The sequence below is a fragment of the Haliotis cracherodii genome, unplaced genomic scaffold (assembly GCF_022045235.1).
Source record: "Haliotis cracherodii isolate W230 unplaced genomic scaffold, xgHalCrac1.p SCAF_3, whole genome shotgun sequence".
In the NCBI taxonomy this organism is placed as follows: Eukaryota; Metazoa; Mollusca; class Gastropoda; order Lepetellida; family Haliotidae; genus Haliotis; species Haliotis cracherodii.
Genome location: NW_027266286.1, coordinates 27,400,033 through 27,422,127, shown reverse-complemented (window position 1 = coordinate 27,422,127; position 22,095 = coordinate 27,400,033). Strand labels below are relative to the sequence as shown.

Below are 22,095 nucleotides of genomic sequence, written 5' to 3'. Positions count from 1 at the left end.
TACTTCAAGTTAGTTGTGAGGGCACGGGTGGCCCAGTCGTCTAAGACGCCGCGATTCGCTGTGCAGAGTTGAGTCCCTTGGGCACGCCAGAAACCTATGATTGTGGGTTCGAATCCCGGTTCGCCCCGATTATGTTTCTAGGTTTGTCAGCACCATACCCGTGCTCGTGGGTTTCACCGAAGTGGTAAACGTCTGAGACCTGCATCACTTCGGGCTTTCCGCCCACATTAAGCTGACACGCCGTGATATAACTGGAATACTGTTAAAAGCGGCGTTAAACCCAACTCACTCACTCACTCAAGTTAGTTGATACTGTATTGCATGTTGTATATATGGATGATTTCATGTTGTTGTGATTAGATCTAGGGTGAATTGTGTTGTGCAATCTGATTGCTTTGGTTGATTAAAAATGTGCCATGTATATATTTATAGATGTAGATGAACTCACGAGTTGTTATTGATTATCTCCACAATTTTGAATAACTTGAGTATTAAACTCTAATCTAAATGTATTACCCATAAATATTGTATGTTATAACCTATCTGTACAGTAATGGCTAGTAAATATGAATGTATGTCTGTATGTTTGACATGAGTTATTGATGTATCTGGGTCAACGTAGTGTATGAGCGTTGTATGCTTGATATGAGTGGCTATTATTATATTGTATCACTTGTATATTTATTTGTAGTTTTCCGCATATATATTTATTCCTTATGTCAATGTGTCACTGGCGACGCTACATACATACAGCTAAAACAAGGACTGGTCGGCTCAGAGTCAGTATACAGTGTCTGAGTGGGATATTCATTTTAAACTGCGGCATGGTATCTCAGTGGGCTAGCACTATTAATCGGCATCAGTCCGGACTAGTACAAGCAGCCACACACATACATACACGTGCATGCACGTCGCTATATAAGTGCAATAATCTTGGACGCGACGTTAAACCCCATTTCATCTCACCTTTATAACAATATAATTGTATTAAAATGTTTGGTATCCGTGTATCTTGACGTGTTGTCCAGGGACCCGTTCCACAAAGCGGTCTTAGTGCTACGACTGTCGTAAGTCAGTGTTAAAGAATGGGAGTTACGACCGACTTAGCGCTAAGATAGCTTTGTGGAACGGGGCCCTGATACGTACGAAGTACTAGATGGAGCTAATGTAAGTGTTATGTATTAATGAAAGTGGTATGTTTTATTTTATTGTAACAGTTTGTATATATTTATTATATACTATTTTACATTTGCGTATCTTGATATATCATTATTTCAGGCTGACGTACGCACATATGTATTTATATGCTATGCAGAAGTAACTAGGGGCGGTCGGGTAGCCTAGTGGTTAAAGCGTTCGTTCGTCACGCCAAAGACCCGGGTTCGATTCCCGACATGGGTACAATGTGTGAAGCCCATTTCTGGTGTCCCCCGCCGTGATATTGCTGGAATATTGCTAAAAGCGGCGTAAAACCATACTCACTCACTCACTCACTCACTCACTCAGAAGGAACTATATCGGCCTCACACCCCTCTAGTTGTTTGTGATCCTTTGGGACGTTACTACTACCAGCTATCAGATATCCACGCCGCTAAACCATGGTCCTCAGTATTTAGGTCCGTGTGCATGAACTTATTTAAGGTAAAGTCTTCTTTCTTTTGGGGTATGAAAGACACAGCTTAAATCTAAGCTGGGCCGGGTTCGCTCATATAATGGATAGGTTACGCCACTGTATGTCATATGTTACTGTTTGATACTGTATTTCACGTGACTAATACATATATTGGGATATTGTTGTGTCGATCCCAATTCTCCCTGACCATCCTCATGAATGAGTCTTCTGCAATGCTTCTAGGTTAGGCTATGAGCTGGCATCACATCTCCCTCAGACCTGGCCCCGATTTCTCGAAACAAACAAACTTTAGTTTTTACTCAAATCTCGAACTGAGTTTGAAAAAGAAATTCAGCTGAGTTTTTAACTCAACTGCATTTCTCGAATCAAGCTCAGTAAAAACTCAGACTTAAGTCAATTTTTTAACTTAAGTTTGTTTCGAGAAATCGGGGCGTGAACACCTTTCTCCCTTCTGCCTCCCCCGCGAATTACCATAGAAGTATCATCAGTCACACGGTTAACTTGTTGAGGGTTAATATTAATGGGTTACAGTCAAAACGACCGCAAACACAGTGGTCAAAACGGCCACCAAAGAAGTTAAAATGGCCACACCAAATAGCCAAACGGGACACAAATCCAAAGTGGCGACATTCTAAATGTAAAAGTAAAACATTTTGTATGTTATAGCTTTATACCATATTCCAGTGGTCACTGCTGCTCAAAAGCTACGTATCCCTGTGCACTAACAGGATTCTGTTATAGATTTCATTTTAGTTGTCATTGTGGCCATTTTCACTAAAATTTGGGGCCATTTTCTCCAAATCGTCAGGAGCTATTTTTTGCATAGGGCCATTTTCTCCTGCACCCATCAAGGGTGGGTCCAGCATTTTAAAAAGGGAGGCGTCCAAAATATCAAAATACTCTCTCAGATAATTTTACTGCCTACAACATATACATTAGGTTTTGAAAACGCGTTATTATATAACAAAAAGTCAAAAGGAATCCAGCAACGACCACCAACAATGCAAGCCAATGCAAAGCGCCACTGCATTTCCGCCTCGAACTGGAAATACTGGACGCACTGTAAATCGAGACGTCATGAATGCAAGTGTTACCTCCCCTCCTTTGTCTTCGGGAATCGCGACAGTATTGTTAGAAGTTCGGTTTTGAGATGTTGAAGATTGAACCCCCTACTGTTTAACAAACCACGGTGTCCGGTCCACATACAACTACGTAAGGAAGTCTTCGAGGTATGATAGAGGTAGACCGAGACAGTAAAACCAGACCTCATAATGTGGTTGTCAATATAAACAATGCATTGCCTCCTAAAACTACACAGAACAAGGGTTTGAACGGGAAGACATACCTGTATATAGTTTGCTGGTCCTTGCACTCGATAACTGCACGTCGTATCAAACATATATTTGAAACAAGTCTGTATCCCAATCATATGTTATACAAATAAGTGATAAATTTAGAATACTGGATTTTATTACGTGTATATTTTATTGTTTATTCATGTTTCTTTCAAATCTTGGCTGGCTTCACCGTGTTCACCTTGGTTAGCGAAATCTAATTTATGTAGTAGTACTGTTATACGATGTTGCACCTCCAGTTGTTGCAAGTTGGATGGTGAACAGTATATTATCACAATGTTACATCTTCAGGTGTTGCAGGTTGGCTAATACACAGCATATCACAGTGTTACACCTTCATGTTTTGCAGGTTGGCTAATACACATTATATCACAATGTTACATCTTCAGGTGTTGCAGGTTGGCTAATACACATTATATCACAATGTTACACCTTCAGGTGTTGCAGGTTGGCTAATACACATTATATCACAATGTTACACCTTCAGGTGTTGCAGGTTGGCTAATACACATTATATCACAATGTTACACCTTCAGGTGTTGCAGGTTGGCTAATACACATTATATCACAATGTTACACCTTCAGGTCTTGCAGGTTGGGTAATACACATTATATCACAGTGTTACACCTTCAGGTGTTGCAGGTTGGCTAATACACATTATATCACAATGTTACACCTTCAGGTGTTGCAGGTTGGCTAATACACATTATATCACAATGTTACACCTTCAGGTGTTGCAGGTTGGCTAATACACATTATATCACAATGTTACACCTTCAGGTGTTGCAGGTTGGCTAATACACATTATATCACAATGTTACACCTTCAGGTGTTGCAGGTTGGATTGTGAACAGCATATCACAATGTTACGATATCAATTGCAGTTTGAATAATACATAGTATGAATCAATGTTACACCTTCAATGTGTTGCAATTTAGCAGGTTACCGATTTAGTGGTTAATATGTATCTATTTGTACTTGTCTGCTGATAATTCCTCCTAAAGTCGACAACTAACCGCAATACATATATTAATGTAATGAGTACTTTATTTTAGTTGACAGTGCTCACTGGATAAGCAAACCTGATCGATATCCCTATATAATCTAGTAAAATAAATTGCATCAATGTTCGAGTCACAATATCAAGTACAGTTTCCACTAATATACAATTCCAAGACTAGTGCTATAACTTGTACATATTATTATAGTTGTTTGATAAAAGATCATTTCAAATGTTTTTTGCAACCTACAATATTGACTTGACTTCTTGATTTTACCACTGGCTACCAGGAAAAAAAATACTTGTAGCCATATGTCTACTTTGTAAAAATTTCAACTTTGAGGCCTGCTATTTGAGCTATATTTCCATAAATGCATAGCCTGTAATATATCACGAAATCCACAGTACATAGTGTTAAGGATAAACATGTGTAGATCTAATTTTGGGGAATATTGGTTTTTGTCAGTTTGCAGACGACAAATTGATAATAGCATTTCTTTTTCATACTGATAAATAAAGAAATTGAGTGCAATACCCAAGATACTAAAAACTGTAATTTGTGAAACTGAAGCGGTGCACATGATCACGTGGCACACGCTGTTAAGATGATGCCAATAACTGGTACAGTATGTCGAGAGGAAAGTTCTGTTTCCTCTGTTTTGATTACCTATCGTAGCGTTATAACAAATCAACTGAATCTTAATCCACAGACAGAAATAAGTGCATTTGCTCATAGTTTCACAAAAATTAAAGTTATTGTTACAGTCAACTTTGTACACAGAATATATATGTCAGCTCCTTGGGGCAGGGGTAACCCAGTCGCAGAGTTGCGTCCCTTGGGCACGCCAGAAACCTATGACTGTGGGTTTGAATCCCGGTTCGCCCCGATTATGTTTTTAGGTTTGTCAGCACCATACCCGTGCTTGTGGGTTTCAACGAAGTGGTAAACGTCTGAGACCTGCATCACTTGGGGCTTTCCTCCCATATTAAGCTGACACACTGCGATATAACTGTAATACTGTTAAAAGCAGCGTTAAACCCAATCACTCACTCACTATGTCAGCTCCTTACCATGTTTTCCCAGGCTCATGGTTTTCACGTAAATGGTAATGTCTAGGAACTGCATCACTTTGTGCTGTATCACATGAAGCTGACATGGACTGGGAATGCACCCACCAAGGTTAGATAATAAGTAGATTGTAGTTTGGAAAGGTTGCCCATTTCTTTTTCTTGAGATTGAAAATACCCAATGTGTTGTTTATTACTCAAACTGTACATTTAGGCATATTTATAAGTTCATCATTTTCCTTGTTTTTGTCACAAATATTTGTTCGGAAGAACATTTATCACTGGTTTCATATAATGCAAATTGTCACTTGTTGTTCATCAAGGTGATAAACGTTTAAGACTTTATCTCTTTGTGCTGTCCTCCCACAACCAGGATGCCGTGATATGACCGATACACTATTCCAGATCACCCGGCATTGTGTGCATTTGTTTGTTACATTAATGAATGACCCGTGAAGATCCGGGGTAGAATAGGTCTTCAGCAACCCATGCTTGCCTTCAAAGGCGACTATGATTGTTGTTTGAGCGACTAACGGGATCAGGTGGTCAGGTGGAAACATATTTTAACCATGTCACAAATAAAAGAAGTGTCAAAACCTGACATTGATGCTTGCAACTGTCTTAAGTGCCTTCATTTTATATAAGTGTAGCTGTTAAATATAATCAGGTGAGCTTAGGTGCTGTTGCAATTCATGCTCTTGTCTTTCATCTGCAGGCCATGGAAACCAACGACGACCTCAACCTTCAAATGTTGGTTGCTGCACAGCAAGACAATCTGAATCGTCTGAATGAAATATTAGACTTGGGCATCGACATCAACTCTCAGGATCTGATGTTCTCAGAGACGGCCATTGTTGCTGCTTGTCGCTATGGTTGCATAGACATTGTTAAGTTTCTCGTCTCCAAAGGAGCAAATGCTAACATCCAAACCAAAAACGGTGGCACTGCCTTGCACGTTGCTGTGATCAACTCGAAGATACCATGTTTGGAATTCCTGCTAACCTGCCCCGATGTTGAGAAAGATGTTCCCGATGATCTAGGCATGACCCCGATCATGTTGGCAGCTCATCGAGGACGCCATCAAGAAATGGCAGTTTTAATAAAATATGGTTGTCAACTTGATACAGCCAACAGCAAAGGAAAGGCTGCCATTCATTTTACCCAGCTGCCTTATCAAGGACATGTGGGCCATCATGATGGCTTTAAGTGTCTCAAACATCTCACCGATGCAGGGGTGGACATCAACACAACTGACCGCGAGGGGATGACACCGTTACATTATGCCATAAAGGGAGGTAACTTCTCCGCTGTAAAATGGCTGGTGTCTGAAAACTGTGACCTTGACCGCATTGCCAACCAGGGAACGATACAATCCTCAGTGATGGATTTGCCTCTTCCAGTGACACCACTAAGTTTAGCTGTGTATTATTTTAACTCGCGTGTTGTGAAACTTTTACTGGCTGTCGGTTTGGACAAGCAGAGATATTCAAATATTATCTCCTACTCAGAAAGTCATCCTGAAATTCAGTCCTTATTATCAGAAATGTTTCAAATACCAGAATCCCTGAAGAAAATTGCTAGGCGCACAATTCGCAAAGCAATTGGGAGACAAATTAAAAACAAGGTTGACTTTCTTATGTTACCAGAAATGATGAAGGAATTCATTCTTTGTCATGGTGAAACCAAATTTTGAGGAATTATTTTTGATGATGAAGACTAGTTCTCCATTTGTAATTGGGCAACGTGAGTCAAATTACAGTGAATGCAGAGATCTATGGATAAATTTCATTCTTACTGGAGAATAGGTCTTCAGCAACCCATGCTTGCCGTGAAGGCGACTATGCTTGTCGTAAGAGGCAACTAATGGGATCGGGTGGTCAGGCTATCTGACTTAGTTGATGCATGTCATCGTATCCCAATTGCGTGGATCAATGTTCATTAAACAAACGTGAGCGTTGAGTTCAATGCTGCTTTTAACTGTGTTCATGTGTCACTGAGTCAGTTTCATGTTATTTGTATATTGTTAAGAGTCTAGTGACTGATATTATGAGGAACATTCCATGCCATCAGGGTACAATGACATGCAATCAAACATCGCCGAGTCTGACCACCCGATTCATAAAGTTGTCTCTTACAACCTGTATGACCCATTAAAATCCTGGTTACATGGTTGATGCATGTCATCGTATCCCAATGCTCATGATATCCATTACTGGATTGTCTGTTCCAGACTCGATTATTTACAAACTGCCATCACACAGCTGGAATATTGCGGAGTGCGGCGTAAAACAACAAACACGACCTGTATAGGTTGCTCAGGACAAGCCTTCCTCTGGTGAAATCCATGAGCACAGATTTGAAGCCGACAGTCCCTGTTGTCTTTAATAAATAATTGTTGTATCAATACATTCAATTGATATGTGTATCTTTTTCTACTTATAATTCAATCTCATTCTTACCATTAATCTTAAATATGTGATGCTGTTGACATAACTGGTATCAAAACCAGTGGTGCTTTGCAAAAAAGATGAAAGTCATATTCCAGCATTAAATCACTTTCAAACAAAGGTGTACCAGTCGTGGATGTTGATTTTGTCAAATGTTTTCTGAGTGGACTATGGATATGTGTGATAGTCAAATCATATTTAGCACATGAAAGTGGGCAAGGGTGTAAACAAGACTGACAAAAAGGCCAGTGGATGCTCTTGCCTGGGAGGATGCATCAACCTGGGAAAGGGCAAGAATACAAACTCCTATTATACCCCATAACACGAGATGCGCAGTGACACATGTAAAGGGAAGTAACTGTGTGCTATATTGGATCGCATTGTTTTTAAGTAGATATTTTTGTATATATATTTTTAAATGGAAATGAAAACGAAACATGCGGCAGACAAAATGATGATGCAGACAGTGAGAACCAAGACTTTTCTTTTAACCTAATGGGAAGTAATCATGTCAGCTTGCTGCCTGCAGTTAATTAAGTTTTAAAAAATCACTTTATTAACGCCAATAAGGTTATATTCACAAAGGAAAATATGGTAACTGAAGACTTGTTTACCTCACAAAGTTTTATATTTCATTTGATTCGGTCCAGCTTTCAGACATTTTGGCATACAAACATGCACAACATGAAAATAAGTTGGTCTGGCCTAATTCGGGAAGAGAAGCAACGCAAACACTGATTGATCGAGAGATATTTGTTTATAGCATACAGTATAAAAAGCAGACAAAACATTGATGTTTCATAACTTAAATGCGACTCATGTGACGTGTCTAATGACAATATCATTAGTCACAAAATAAATTTGGTATTTCTTAACAATGAAATAGCACTCTTGATGAAAGAAGTCCATTAGCTGGAGGGGCCTGAATGTATCCAGGTCCCCAACACACCATATACTGGGGTCCTCGTACAGATCGATTATCACAGTCACATCCTCTGAGACACTGCGGACAAGATGGAGATGTTGCACACTGATGGCATGACTCGGAAGGATGATGTCATTAATCTTCATCCCAGTCTTGGTTCTGTTTGGGTGGCTTCGGGCCTCCAGCTGGCTTCGACATGATAATCTGAAAATAAACAGTAATACTGTCACAGCCACCATCAATACTTCACAGGGATACACAACCTTTCTCCATCACTGTAAATACTACGGTTATAATTACCTCAGAGGGACCACTTATTATGGTTCGTAATAACTGAAGTTCAGTATAACCATTTATACAGCATATATGCAACAAATGGCAGGGACTTAAACATGTTTGTTGTATTGGTCAGTTCATTATAAACATAGTTTACTATACAAATGAAAACTTTGAGACGTTCTTGCCATTTTTACCCGAATCCAGATTGGCTGGTTCCAGTGAGAGGAAACCATGGCATGCTCAAACCAATCAGTGCTTAGATAAAATCTCACAAACTGCAATGTTTCAACAGTGCTAAACCTTGAGGTCATTTACTCCCCACACTGCTCTAACCATCAGGTTCTCACAAAATTCATGCACAGAGGCCTCATCTAATATATACACTTAGATGCTTGACTGACATGACTGCACTGTATGGTTTCTCACACCGATTCAAAGCATTATTTAAAGTTCTACAAAAACTGAAGTCTAAAATACCAATCTTCTATCACCAGTTAGATGAAATATTTCACTAATGACAATTCATTTTTGAATTTCTTGCCAGCCTTACTTTAAATTTTGCAGTTCTCATAAAATAAGATCTGACCTATTATTACCTGATTAAGTAATAGTTTAACCCACTCCTTGTTTTTTAATTCTGAAAAGTTTGATCTTACATGTTTGAGCATCACAACTCAACACTTACTGAGTTAGGTATCACAAGTTGGCAGACTCAGAAAAGCTGAGGTGTACCTGCACATATTCCTGCTGTTAGAAACATATCCTATGGCAATTAGACGTAAGTGGGTATAAATATTTATATTTCTGCCAGGACAGTGTCTGTAACAGGATTTAGCCTTAATACAATACCTGGTCTACTTTCAGGACAGTGCATGCGGCCGATGAAGCGAACTTCATTCCCCAGTATTTTGTGAGGTACAGATCTATAATCCCTGCCTCCTTTGCATCAAACACTGCTGGGCCGCCGCTCTGAAAACAGAAGAATTTCATACATGAATTCCTTTACAGGTTTGTTTTAAGAGCTCCATTTGGAAATTTATTCTTCTTCAGGAAGTACTCTACATGATACTAAAAAGGACTGATCCAGTGTTCAAATATCTGATGCAGAATTGCTCACTGAATCCAATGCTCCTTGTACGAGCCAACTAAAATGGGTACCATATGATTTAATGTAATTGCGGCCCACCTGTCAATGCTTCTGAGGAAAAACTGCACATATGTGGAATTTCAAAGCCATTCTTGCACAGGAATGATTGTTTTCTGCCATACATTTCCGAGCCTTGCACTGCTTTTAGCTGTATTCCAGCAACATCACACACTACACAAGTGAGGATTTTTTAAACCCAAATTATTAGTGTGACAAGTGTACAAACCCATCACCCTCACAGTTTAGTAGTACACCCTTATCAAACTTACTTCTATATCCACTCCAGTGGTTTTGCTGCCTTTTTGGTGAGCGGCATACAGTTTCGACAGCACTTCCGTTGCCTAGAATAAACAAATTAGCTACAGCCTCTAGATCACAGGTGAACATGGTACACTCTGAAATATGAGTGTCCATAAAGTGTATCTAATCTGTTTGTGAAGATGCTCGTTGACATTAACAAATATAGCTCAAGATGGATAAATTATGATGTCAAAATAATTATTATATGAAGCAGCCAACCATATTGCTTTAAAGCTTCATGGGTACCTGACATAACACAAAGTGAGGTACTATTCACCTTAACTCCAGTGTTTTCTGCTAGGGCTCTTGGTAGAGCCTCCAGGGACTCGGCAAACTTCTTCACTGCGTACTGCTCCAAGCCAGGTAAACTCTGAAGTAAAAACATTACTCACTGGGTAACATGGGTCAGATTATCAACACGTTAGAAAGAGTGAATATTGTTTTATAACTCCCTTAGCAGTATTTCAGCACCATCACTGATGGTGATAAATATAAAAAATTGTGCCAGACCACAGGAACACAACAACAGCTTCACAAATCATACCCAAGGGGAATCGAACCAACATCTTTATGTTGTTTAACACCACTTAACCAATATTCCAGCTGTAAATAACAATCCAGTGATCAAAATTGTGAGCAACAATCCACGCCATCAGGGTACAGTGACAAACTATCAACAAAGTCCCTGAACCTGACCACCCGATCCATTAAGTCGCCTCTTACGACCAGCGTAGGTTGCCAGGGAGCAACTCTAACCTACAATCCGTAGAAAGACACTGTCCCATGCATGGGGACTGACACCCTGACAGTGAAACCCTGCCTGCCTACCTCTCCATATGTAGTGATCTGCTTGGCCAGTTCAATCTCGGTAGCTCCTGCCCCTGGCACCAACTTGGCCTCCTGGAACAGAGACATACATCAGACAATACTCAACACTGCATCCTCATGTCAACCCTTTCTAAAATCTGGAACATACATAGATTCAGACTAGTTCCTACTCAAGAATGAGCAAGATGGGTATCAGTCACATCACATTATGACTGCACAATATGATTTGTTTGCTTGTTGTTTAACGCAGCACTTAGAAATTTTCCAGCTATATGACACTGGTCTGTAAATAATCGAGTCTGGACCAGACAATCCAGTGATTGACATCATGAGCATCGCTCTACGCAATTGAGATACGATGACATGTATCAAGCAAGTCAGAGAGTCTGACAAACCGATCCTGTCAGTTGCCTCTTACAACAAGCAAAGTCGCCTTTAGGGCAAGCATGGGTTGCTGAAGACCTATTCTGACCCGGAGCTTCAAGGGTCCTGCACAATTTGAACATGGGGTGAAAACCAGGAACAAGGGCTTTTGGATGACGACAGTATAGTAAGTCAATGTTCTAGAAAAAACAACAAAAACACTGCTTAAATACGACTCAAAAGAAGTTAAAGAACACCCAATTCTTCATATTTCCATAGTTACTATAGACATGCAAAATCAATTTACATTGAGTCAAAGCGTCATATGTAAAGTACTTGTTATACTGGGAACAAATCGCTTTTAGCAGACTTTACTATCAAATACTACCATCTGAGGTCAACATGTTCAAGGCACTACCTTTGTCAGAGCCTTGAAGGTGTTGACTCCATCATCGACAGCTCTCTCGATGTCATCCATGATGTTCTCCGTGGAACCCCTGATCACAATGGTGCAAATAGAGCTCTCTTCCTTATCTGCAATTAACAAGAAACAGTTCATGCTGCATTCCTCCAGGATAATTAGCCTGATACAAGAAAGCATTTGACACATACAAGTGGCATCCTCAAAGAGATTGGTAACATCAAACATTTCCCGAAAGGAAAATTTAATTGTTTTTCAGGGATTGCTGCAAGCTTGACAATGTAAAACAATGCAAATGTCTAAGATGTAAGTCTTTGCTTCAGCCTTTCTGAATGCAGTTGCAGTATGCCATTTAGATTGTATTGTAATGCACCATTGTCAACATAACTCAACAGAGATGAGTAAATGAATGGAGGACTGACCTTGCTTGAACACTATGACAGGTGTGCCGCCAATTTCATCTGCATACACAGTGTCACAGAAGCCGGTCTCCTTTGCTGTTGGTGGGGTCTGAAGCAGTTCAGTGTATATTAGCATGATTATACTCCAAATTCATCCAAAACAAACAGAAAAAGCTCCATTTCAGCATTCTCATTAAAGAAAGACAGCCCCTTAATTGGCCAACCATCCAGATGGGATTAGGTGAAATGGGGCTTAACGTCACTTTCATGATTACTGCACTTGTATAGTTAGTACTAATCCAGACTTTTGCCAGTTTTATAGTGCAGCCCACTGAGATACATGGCACCCTGATCAAGCCACCATCCTTCCTCTCTCCTGGCAGACTCTCTATCCCCTTCACCATGGAGGCAGTTCAACGATCAAGAAACAAGAATGTCCTTCTCCCCTGCTGGACACCTTAATATCATTGGGCCGTTGGCTTCAGCATTTGTTTGTTTTTTTGTTTTTTTGTTTAACGCCACACTCAGCAATATTCCAGCTATTGGACACTGACTACAGCAAATAATTGAGTACAGGATTTTTCATGGTTGACTAACAAGGGCATGAAGCGTGGGCAAATGGATGAATGATCAACTTCACTGTCAAAGACATAATGAGGAAAATTTTGTTTTGTTTGTTGTTTAACGCCGCACTCAGCAATATTCTAGCTATATGAAGGCGGTCTGTAAATAATCGAGTCTGGACCAGACAATCCAGTAATGGGGAAAATAACAATCTGTTATAAATAACATCTAGACCAGTGGTTGATAGTGTGAGCATAACTCCACAAAGGTAGGTTATTCAGAATGATGATGATGACAACCGTTCCCAAAATTCCAGAGTTACCAAACTCAAACTGGATTAAGTATACTGACATAGCACTCACAATTTTGGGCAGAGCTGTTGCATTGACAGTCTTGCAGAGTCTACGCAGGTCGAACTTGGACATTAACCTCACAGTCATGATCTTGTATTTGTTGCAGTAGTGAAGGGCAAGGTCACCCACTTTACCTCCCGTAACAATAACATTGCATCCAGTGTCGGCTATCGACTTGATTTGCTGAAGAAGAAGAAATTAACTTGTATTATTCACTGCAATGAAACGTTCATTGGTATGGTATAAAGTAGTCTTGGACATAATTTCCACATGTTGATTGAACAATGAATGGAGCCTTCTGTGGAAAAATAACCATGAATAATGTAATCAACATGGTAAATGGACTGTTATCACCTGGCAAATGCACAAAAACAGGGGAACCGCTATCACCTGTTCAGAGGAAACAGGCAATTTGTGTATTACTGTTTGTTTTTCCTTGCTAAAAAATATACAGATGTAATTCCCATCAGAAACCAAGAGAATCTAACTTAAATCATTTTATGGTTGACAGATAATTTCTTTATAATTTTGCATAATGACCTATAGTTGCATCATTTTTACTTGTTTAAAATGCACGATCAGAACTGCCAGTGCAGTCCTGGCTCAGGCTCAACTGCAACAACAATAGAGTGATGCCATTGTAATGGTTTATGAAATGTCCACTTACTGCCTCCATTATATTTTCTTCTCCCTTACTGAGATCGATGAGCTCTTGTGCTGTTTTGATAAGAACTGTTCCCTGAAAAGAAAAATCAGTGGACAATTTTATGCCGCTTTTAGCAATATTCCAGCAATATCAAGGTAAGGGAAACCAGTATGGTCTTTCTGTACCCATTGACCTCCTTAACATTTTCAGTTCCTGCTTTCCGACACTAAAGAAACTGACAAAAAAAAGTCCATGAAAAGTAATTTGGTCTCACCATAAATTTCTGAGATTTCTAGATTATTGCACTTATTTAGCAATGCGCACACACGTGTGTGTGGCTGTTTGTATTAGTCCGGACTAATGCCAATCTTACAGTGCTAGCCCGGTGAGATACCATGCCACAGTTTTAACATGAATCACCACTCACATACAGTATACTGACTGACCAGTCCTTGTTTTAGCCCTTTAATGCTGAGGGTAGCAACAAGTACCATCTTTTAACGTCTTTTGGTATGACGCTGCCGGGGATCGAACACCGTACCTTCCGCTCTCCGGGCAGACGCTCTACCACTAGACCACGAAGGGGGGATAAAAACCTAAAGTTATAATATAAAGCAACTTTAACAGAGCAAATCAGGGATTTGAACCCACGATTATAGGATTCTGGTACGCTAAGGAAAGCAACCCTGCCCGTGAATTGCCGCACCATAGATGTCCACCCATCTGTTGAGGGTATCTGGACTATCTGGAACAGTGGGGGAGGTAAGGAACAGTTGCTTACCTTGGTTTCAGTCTGCATGATATCCAAGGGACAGGAGTACACTGCTATTTTGGCCTTCGTCATCTTGTTGACATCTCCCTCGACCAAGCGCTTGAACACCATACCTTGAACTATCGAGCTCTGTGTCACGCCACAACCCTACCATTTGAAACAAATACTGCACATATTAAAATGATGAAATGTTAGAGTGAGTTACATCACTGTGTGTCACCTATGAATAGGAGAAAATCCCCATATGAAATGTGTTGCCACTTTGGTGAGACCCATGAGTATTGCTTAGATGCTGACAAACCAGTGTGTTGACATATTGCTTATGCTGCAGCCTGTAAACAATGAAGACTGAACCAGACTAACATGGGGTATATATTTCATTAAACAAAGAACAAATCAGGAATTGGCAGATCCTGGGATAGCTCAACTTGGCAAAGTTTGCTTGTTTGTTGTTTAACGTGGCACTCAGCAATTTTCCAGCTATGTGACAACGGTCTGTTAAATAATCGAGTTTGGACCAGACAATCCAGTGATTGATATCATGAGCATCGATCCACACAATTGGTATAGTCAGCAAGTCTGACCACCTGATCCCGGTAGTTGCCTCTTGTGACAAGTACAGCCGCCTTTACAGCAAGCATGAGTTGCTGAAGACCTATTCTACCCCAGATCTTCACAGGTTGGCAAAGTGAGTAAGTGCACCTTCAACAAACAGGCACCCAATCTCTATACAACGTCCTGAACTGAAGGGGAAGTCTCAAGGCCTCTTAGACTTCATACCACAGTATCTTAACTGAGAGTTACAACCCTAAATCATCAATTGTAACATCAATATAATGACACAATGACTATCACCCTTTATCGAGAACACTAACATTTGCCTATCACCATCTCCTCAAAAGGAAAATCTAAATGGACTATATAAGTAGTTGTGATCAGCTAGAACATCATCAACAACAAACCTATGGTAATTAATCGTCATAATGGGACAATAGGACCATGAGGACTGTTCCTGTCAAAATGTGAGTAGTCTTAAAGTAACAACTAGCATAGGCTCTTCAAGATCTTCTAAAATATGATGTGATTATTTTACAGCATGACTTACCACAATTTTGCTAACTCGAACATTATCAACATTAAAGGCGCTCTTCTCAGGTAGAATGGAGACTGAAAAAATAAGGAGCAACAATTAAATTCAGTCAAAAAACACTAATAAGGAATCCCAATCTCATTAAAATCATATCTAAGTTCTTGCTGCCACCTAACAAAGATCCGAGGACATCCCATTACGGGTCACATCAGGACGACCTTTCGGGAACTTTGATCGATCACTGAAACAACATCAGCCAATTAGAAAGCAGCTTTCTCCAGCTTTACAGCTCCTTTCAAGCTGGCGACTTCCATTTCAGACTATGCTTGAAAAATATGTTGATACAGTTCTCGATTAAAATTTTGAAAATTGAACAAACGAACATTCCAGAACGTCTAATATATGGTTGCGATTGTATGGCAGTGCTTCCCATGTACTGTGCAAGGCCTCCTCGGTTCAAATGTTTATCCCACAGAAGCAAGAGATAGATGATAATTTTGACGGAATCAGTCATATGGGCCGTAACTGTCGTTCAGAATACCCCGTGATAACGTTTTCGAGGTTGCATGATTAGAAAAAGCTTCATCTTACACAGCTTGGGTTGAAAGGGCTTCTTCTGGACCGGTCAATCCAGTGATTGACAACATGAGCATTGATCCAGGCAATTGGGATACGATGACATGCATCCAAGTCAGCAAGCCTGACCACCAGATCCCGTTGGTCGCCTCTTACGACAAGCATAGTCGCCTTTTACAGCAAGCATGGGTTGCTGAAGACCTATTCTAAGCCGGATCTTCACGGGTCCAAAGAGGTTAGTGATGTCAGTCATATCTCCTAGGATACAAAGCTTGATCTTTCCCAGCTTGAGTTGAAAGGGCTCCTTACACTGTACCAATGTGGGGAAGTCAAGCACTAATTTGTGTGACAAGTTAGGCTTCCACCATTTTACAAAACCATTACTTCCCATACATCACTCACACAGAACACATACGGTGTAGCTTGTTAGTTGTTTAATGCTGCACTCAGCAATACTGCATCTATATGATGGCGGTCTGTAAATAATCAAGTCCGGGCCAGACATTCCAGTGATCTACATAATTGGGATACAATGACCTGCATCTCCACAAACCTACAGTGTAGTAATTTTTAACAACTCACCACATGCGTCTGTGATAAGTTCTGCCAAGAAGTCCTCATTGCCATACTGCTTGCTCATAACCGAAGTCCGGACTACTTTCTTCACCTCAGACTTGTCTCGGAGGTTTTTCACTTCACCAATCGTTAAGTCTAGAAAAGAAATTCGATGAGATTAACCAACATGTTAAAATAACTTTAGCTCTTAGTTACTGAGACTGAATAAAGACAAAACTCTGCCATTTAAGCAGATTTACATCAAGAGTAGATCAGGGTTATGACAATGCATAAAAATTGAGAATGGACACAAATAATACATGTATTGCAAGTCCCATGGAACTAAAAAAGCTTGCATCTGAAATTCTGTCTATCATGTCTAAGTTTCTGAACTGAAAGTTTCTTTTCAACAATAAAATCCTATCAATAATAACGCTTTTATAACATTAAAATTCTTGAAAGGTAAGCATGGTAAGTGAAGGGCGTCACATTCCTGTTTACATGCAAGACCCAATATTAATGCCCTCAATATGGTCAGTGTTCGAAATGAAGGAACTACCGGAATCCTTGAGATTTGCTCCTGTTGTATTTGAATCTAGGAACTCCAAACTTTCAGCGACATCCTGACTTTCAATTTTTCATGCTAAATTTAAGATATTGATTATATTTTTTATAATTACTGAAGAGTCCCTGGGAGTAACAAATAGTTTGTTGGCTGTTTAATACCATACTCAGCAATCTTCCAGCTACATTGTGGCCTGTAAACAACCAACTCTGGATGTGTGATTGATATACTGAACAACGCAGACATGGATTCAGCCAAGTCACCTTGCCTTAACCACCTGATTCATTAGTCACCTCATTCGAATAAGAACAGGTTCTTGGGAACCAATGGGGGACTCACAAATAGAAAGACCCAGGTAATTCCCTGAACAAACCAAACAACTGTTACTAACAGATGAGAAACTGCCATGGAAACAATAATGAAATGTCATGCTCAATAATCTACCACAACCTACCTGGTAGGTACTCCAGCGCCTTCTTGCATGCAATCTCATAGCCCTCGATCACCTCCGTCACAGAGAGACCCTGGCATGAAAGACAAACAAATGAGTAAGTGAGTTGGGTTTAACACAGCTTTTTACAGTATTCCAGTTACATCGTGGCGTGTCAGCTTAATGTGGGGGGAAAGCCTGAAGTGACGCAGGTCTCAGACGTTTATCACTTCGGTGAAACCCACGAGCACAGGTATGGTGCTGACAAACCTTCGGGGCTAACCGGAATTCGAACCCACAGTCATAGGTTTCTGGGGTGCCCAAGGGACGCAACTCTGCACAGTGAATCGCAGCACCTTAGATGACTGGGCCACTCGTGCCCCCGTCAAACAAATGAGTTGGTGAATATATTCATCACCATTACCGATCCACAGTTTGATTTCATACATCAAAAAATACATTTGTTTTTTTGTTTGTTGTTTAACGCCGCACTCAGCAATATTCCAGCTATATGACGACGGTCAGTAAATAATCCAGTCTGGACCAGAAAATCTAGTGATTGCCATCATGAGCATCAATCCACGCAATTGGGACACGATGACATGCATCAACCAAGTCAGCGAGCCTGACCACCTGATGCCGTTAGTCGCCTTTTATTGCAAGCATGGGATGCTGAAGGTCTATTCTACCCCGAACAAATAATTAAATCATTCACCCCAAGCAGTGGTAATTAACCAAATTGGTCTGGAAGTGGAATCCAGTCTTCCCCATCACCCCAAAAACTTTTCATTTCACAAGCAGCCATTTCTCACCATTCTGAGAAGTTCCTCTGCATTCTCCAAGAGTGCCCCAGCGAAGATGAGGACGAAGTTGGTGCCGTCTCCACACTCCTGCTCCTGCTGCTGGGAGCCCATCACCACCATCTTGGCAGCGGGATGCTGCACCTCCAGCTCACGCAGGATTGTTGCAGCGTCATTCGTCACAAACAGCTTGTCCAGGTGGTTGATCACCATCTTATTCTGACCTGCAATAGTTGAAAATAACCACCCATCATCTTCATCTTCATCATCATCATCATCATCACAGCTACTGTGATGGAAACCCCAGCTGAAGCTTCGGAGTAATCAGTAAAAAAAAGCATAATTTTATATACTGTTGGGGCGGCGTAAAACCAAACTGACACACACACACATAATTTCCAACAATGTCAAAATGTCTCTAACGTGGCTATATCCCCCGCCCGTGTTGCAGAATTTATGACATAATTAAATCTAAACAAACCCCAACCTTTTTTAACCGAGGTGGAACTTGTCATGGAAATTGTAAAAAAAAAGGAGAGTTTGGAACTAAGTCCATCTTGTTGCCAAGGAAACGTAAAAAATAAAAATCTAAATAATTTCTAAATAGCAAAAGGCATGTACCTGACAAACCTACAAAGTTTCATGAGAAAATATTGAACAGTTTCTGAGTAATGCTCCGGAAACAAAACATGACGGACGGAGCCCGTTTCTATATCCCCCGCCAACTTTGTTGGGCGGGGGATACTAACATCAAGTACATGAGAGTTTTTCACTACACACCATGGGGTCCGTATGCGGACCGAGTTGTTTTGGCCAGTTCATTACAGGCATCAATGTTCTTGTACACTGCTTCCTCGAGGCCACTGTAATGCTGAAAAATAAGACAAGGGGCCATGACAACAGTTGGCAACATTTATTTGTCTTCAAAATTAAAACCGTACATTACTGGAAACATGGTGAACAAGGTTTGTTTGTTTGTTTGTTTGTTCTTTAACACCGCACTCAGCAATATTCCAGCTATATGACGGCGGTCTGTAAATAATCGAGTCTGGACCAGACAATCCAGTGATTGATATCATGAGCATCGAACCACGCAATTGGGATCGATGACATGCATCAACCAAGTCAGAGAGCCTGACCACCCAATCCCGTTAGTCGCCTCATACGACATGCATAGTCGCCTTTTACGGCAAGCATGGGTTGCTGAGGACCTATTCTACCCCCAATATTCACGGGTTCAATGATCGTTTAACAGAAACAAGGGCAGTACTTATAACAACATGCTGGGGGAGTCAAACCCAGAATTGCATAGCGATGGGCTTTAACAACTTTATGCCTTACTAAATTAAGCCGCTGCCACTTTGCAATAACAAAACGTAGAAGTAATGCACAAGTATGCAGTTGAAATACTTCTGTCATCAGAATATCTTTATCATGTAGAGAGTGAGTGAGTGAGTATGGTTTTATACCGCTTTTAGCAATATTCCAGCAATATCTCGGGGGACATCAGGAATAGGCTTCACACATTGTACCCATGTCGGGAATAGAACCTGGGTCTTCGGTGTGGTGAGCAAACGCTTTAACCACTAGGCTACCAGACCTCCCCTTTATCCTGTATTTCAGGACATGTATAATGTGCCTTGCTTAATGCCCACTCAGCTATATGCTTTCATGGATCTGTATCAACATCAAGAATTTTAAATTATCAAATATTAACATTGCATTCAGTGACAAGGAATGCAGGAATCAAACTGTCTCTCAGGGATAGTTAGCTACCAGTGGTTGCTTTTGATAGCTTTCATTTACAAAGCATTCAGAATCTATAGAAATCACTTTATTTGTACCAACATGCCTCTCTCAGGTCTTGCAGAGAAGTGGATGGAATAGGAAATTAGTTTCTATAGTATACTCCATGATTCTCAATATCCGGAAAAAACCAACATTTTAGTTCAGTTGGTAGTTGATGTGGTTGACAGTGATCATGAGAGCTTCCAGAACATGCCAGAACATACCGACGGCGTGACAACCACATGGCCGATTGTTTACGATGTGCAAACTTTGATAAAATGACACAGTACACAGCGATGAGAGTACGATTTCAAGATAGGTGGCTCTTATGTTGAAATTATGTATAATTTGAACTGGATTTACATACCCTTGCCCCATCTTTCAACATTTGGGCAAAGCCCGGTGCCTTAGGAACGTGCATCGCCATGTTTCAATGATTTAGTTATCCCAGAATGCTCAGGGACGTTCCGTGCAGATCGAAACTATCTACCCTAAAACATGCTGAATACGTAAAATGTTCCAAAAGGCGTCAAACGGATTTAAAGAAAAAAAGGACGAGGGCGGTGTCAAGAAATATATGTTTAAAAGTAATTCAAGTTATTCCATGACACTAGAAACAACTATTCTGTAGACTATAACGACGTGGTTGATGTATATAGACCGGATGCAGGCTAAAACGGCACCGCAGTAAAACGTCACCGATTTCTCGAGCGAAACCGGCACTTCTTTTTTTAATAACGATAAGAAGGATTTATGTAGTATAATTGTTTTGTTTACATGCTTTACTATGTTATGTTGTAGAATATATGATTTATTTACACTGTCATTGTCTTCGACAGTTATTCACAGTTTTTCACAGTTGAATACGGCAGTGTCTTAAATACAGTTTCAGCTTGACATTGAGTTAATTTGAGTAAAGGTCCTTATAACTTCAGAGCATGTGATGCCTTGTTGAGCCTCCGAATCCATGAGAAAATTGGAGTAGAGGCTAATTTCTAATGTAAACTTGTTTAAAGGTGATGAACATTTCACAATTATTTGTGTTTGCAAGTGACCATGTGAATTTAATTTCATTAAGGTGAGTGAGTATGGTTTTACGCCGCTTTTAGCAATTTTTCAGCAATATCACGGCGGAGGACACCAGAAATGGGCTTCACACATTGTACCCATGTCGGGAATCGAACCCGAGTCTTCGGCGTGACGGGCGAATGCTTTAACCACTTGGCTACCCGGCCGCCCCAATTTCATTAAGGTTTGTTCTGGGTTCCATTTTTATTTATTATTATTTTTTATTTTTTGGGATAAGATAATTTTATTTCTGGGACTAAATGTCAGTCTACCTGCGACATTCAGTAGCAAAAGACATTTCATTCGAGTTCTCCTTGAAACAACAAACATGGATGTGTTTGCAGTCATCGCGAAATGTAAATTAAATTTAAGAGGTTCTTAATCATGGTCAATATGGGAGAACGGGTGGCGCAGTAGTCTAAGGTACCCGTGAAGATCCGGGTAGAGAATCGGTCTTCAGCAACCCATGCTTGTCGTAAGAGTGAGTGAGTAAGGTTTTACGCCGCTTTTAGCAATATTTCCAGCAATATCATGGCAGGGGGCACCAGAAATGGGCTTCACACATTGTACCCATGTCGGGAATCGAACGCTCTAACCACTAGGCTACCCGACCGCCCAACTTGTCGTAAGAGGCGACTATGCTTGTCGTGTGAGGCGACTAACGGAATCAGATGGTCAGGCTCACTGACTAGGTTTGATGCATGTCATCCCAATTAATG

The 22,095-nt window shown here is 40.5% G+C and overlaps 2 protein-coding genes across 2 annotated transcripts; one reads left to right on the top strand and one right to left on the bottom strand.

The window, feature by feature from the left end:
* Positions 1 to 1,156: 1,156 nt before the first annotated feature.
* On the top strand, positions 1,157 to 7,534 carry LOC139475329 (serine/threonine-protein phosphatase 6 regulatory ankyrin repeat subunit C-like). The gene is made up of 3 exons (XM_071258554.1): positions 1,157 to 1,167; positions 2,793 to 2,862; positions 5,774 to 7,534. The coding sequence occupies exons 1-3, from the start codon at positions 1,157 to 1,159 to the stop codon at positions 6,749 to 6,751; spliced, it is 1,059 nt and encodes a 352-aa protein (XP_071114655.1). The 3' UTR covers positions 6,752 to 7,534.
* A 709-nt stretch (positions 7,535 to 8,243) lies between these two features.
* LOC139474375 (T-complex protein 1 subunit theta-like) lies at positions 8,244 to 20,761 on the bottom strand. Its single transcript, XM_071257361.1, has 16 exons — positions 20,676 to 20,761; positions 19,301 to 19,391; positions 18,533 to 18,744; positions 17,745 to 17,814; positions 16,753 to 16,881; positions 15,610 to 15,671; positions 14,514 to 14,651; positions 13,754 to 13,825; positions 13,096 to 13,269; positions 12,191 to 12,278; positions 11,766 to 11,881; positions 10,985 to 11,056; positions 10,434 to 10,526; positions 10,126 to 10,197; positions 9,559 to 9,678; positions 8,244 to 8,634 (listed from the first exon to the last, which is right to left on the bottom strand). The coding sequence occupies exons 1-16, from the start codon at positions 20,733 to 20,735 to the stop codon at positions 8,566 to 8,568; spliced, it is 1,638 nt and encodes a 545-aa protein (XP_071113462.1). The 5' UTR covers positions 20,736 to 20,761; the 3' UTR covers positions 8,244 to 8,565.
* Between the last annotated feature and the right edge of the window lie 1,334 nt (positions 20,762 to 22,095).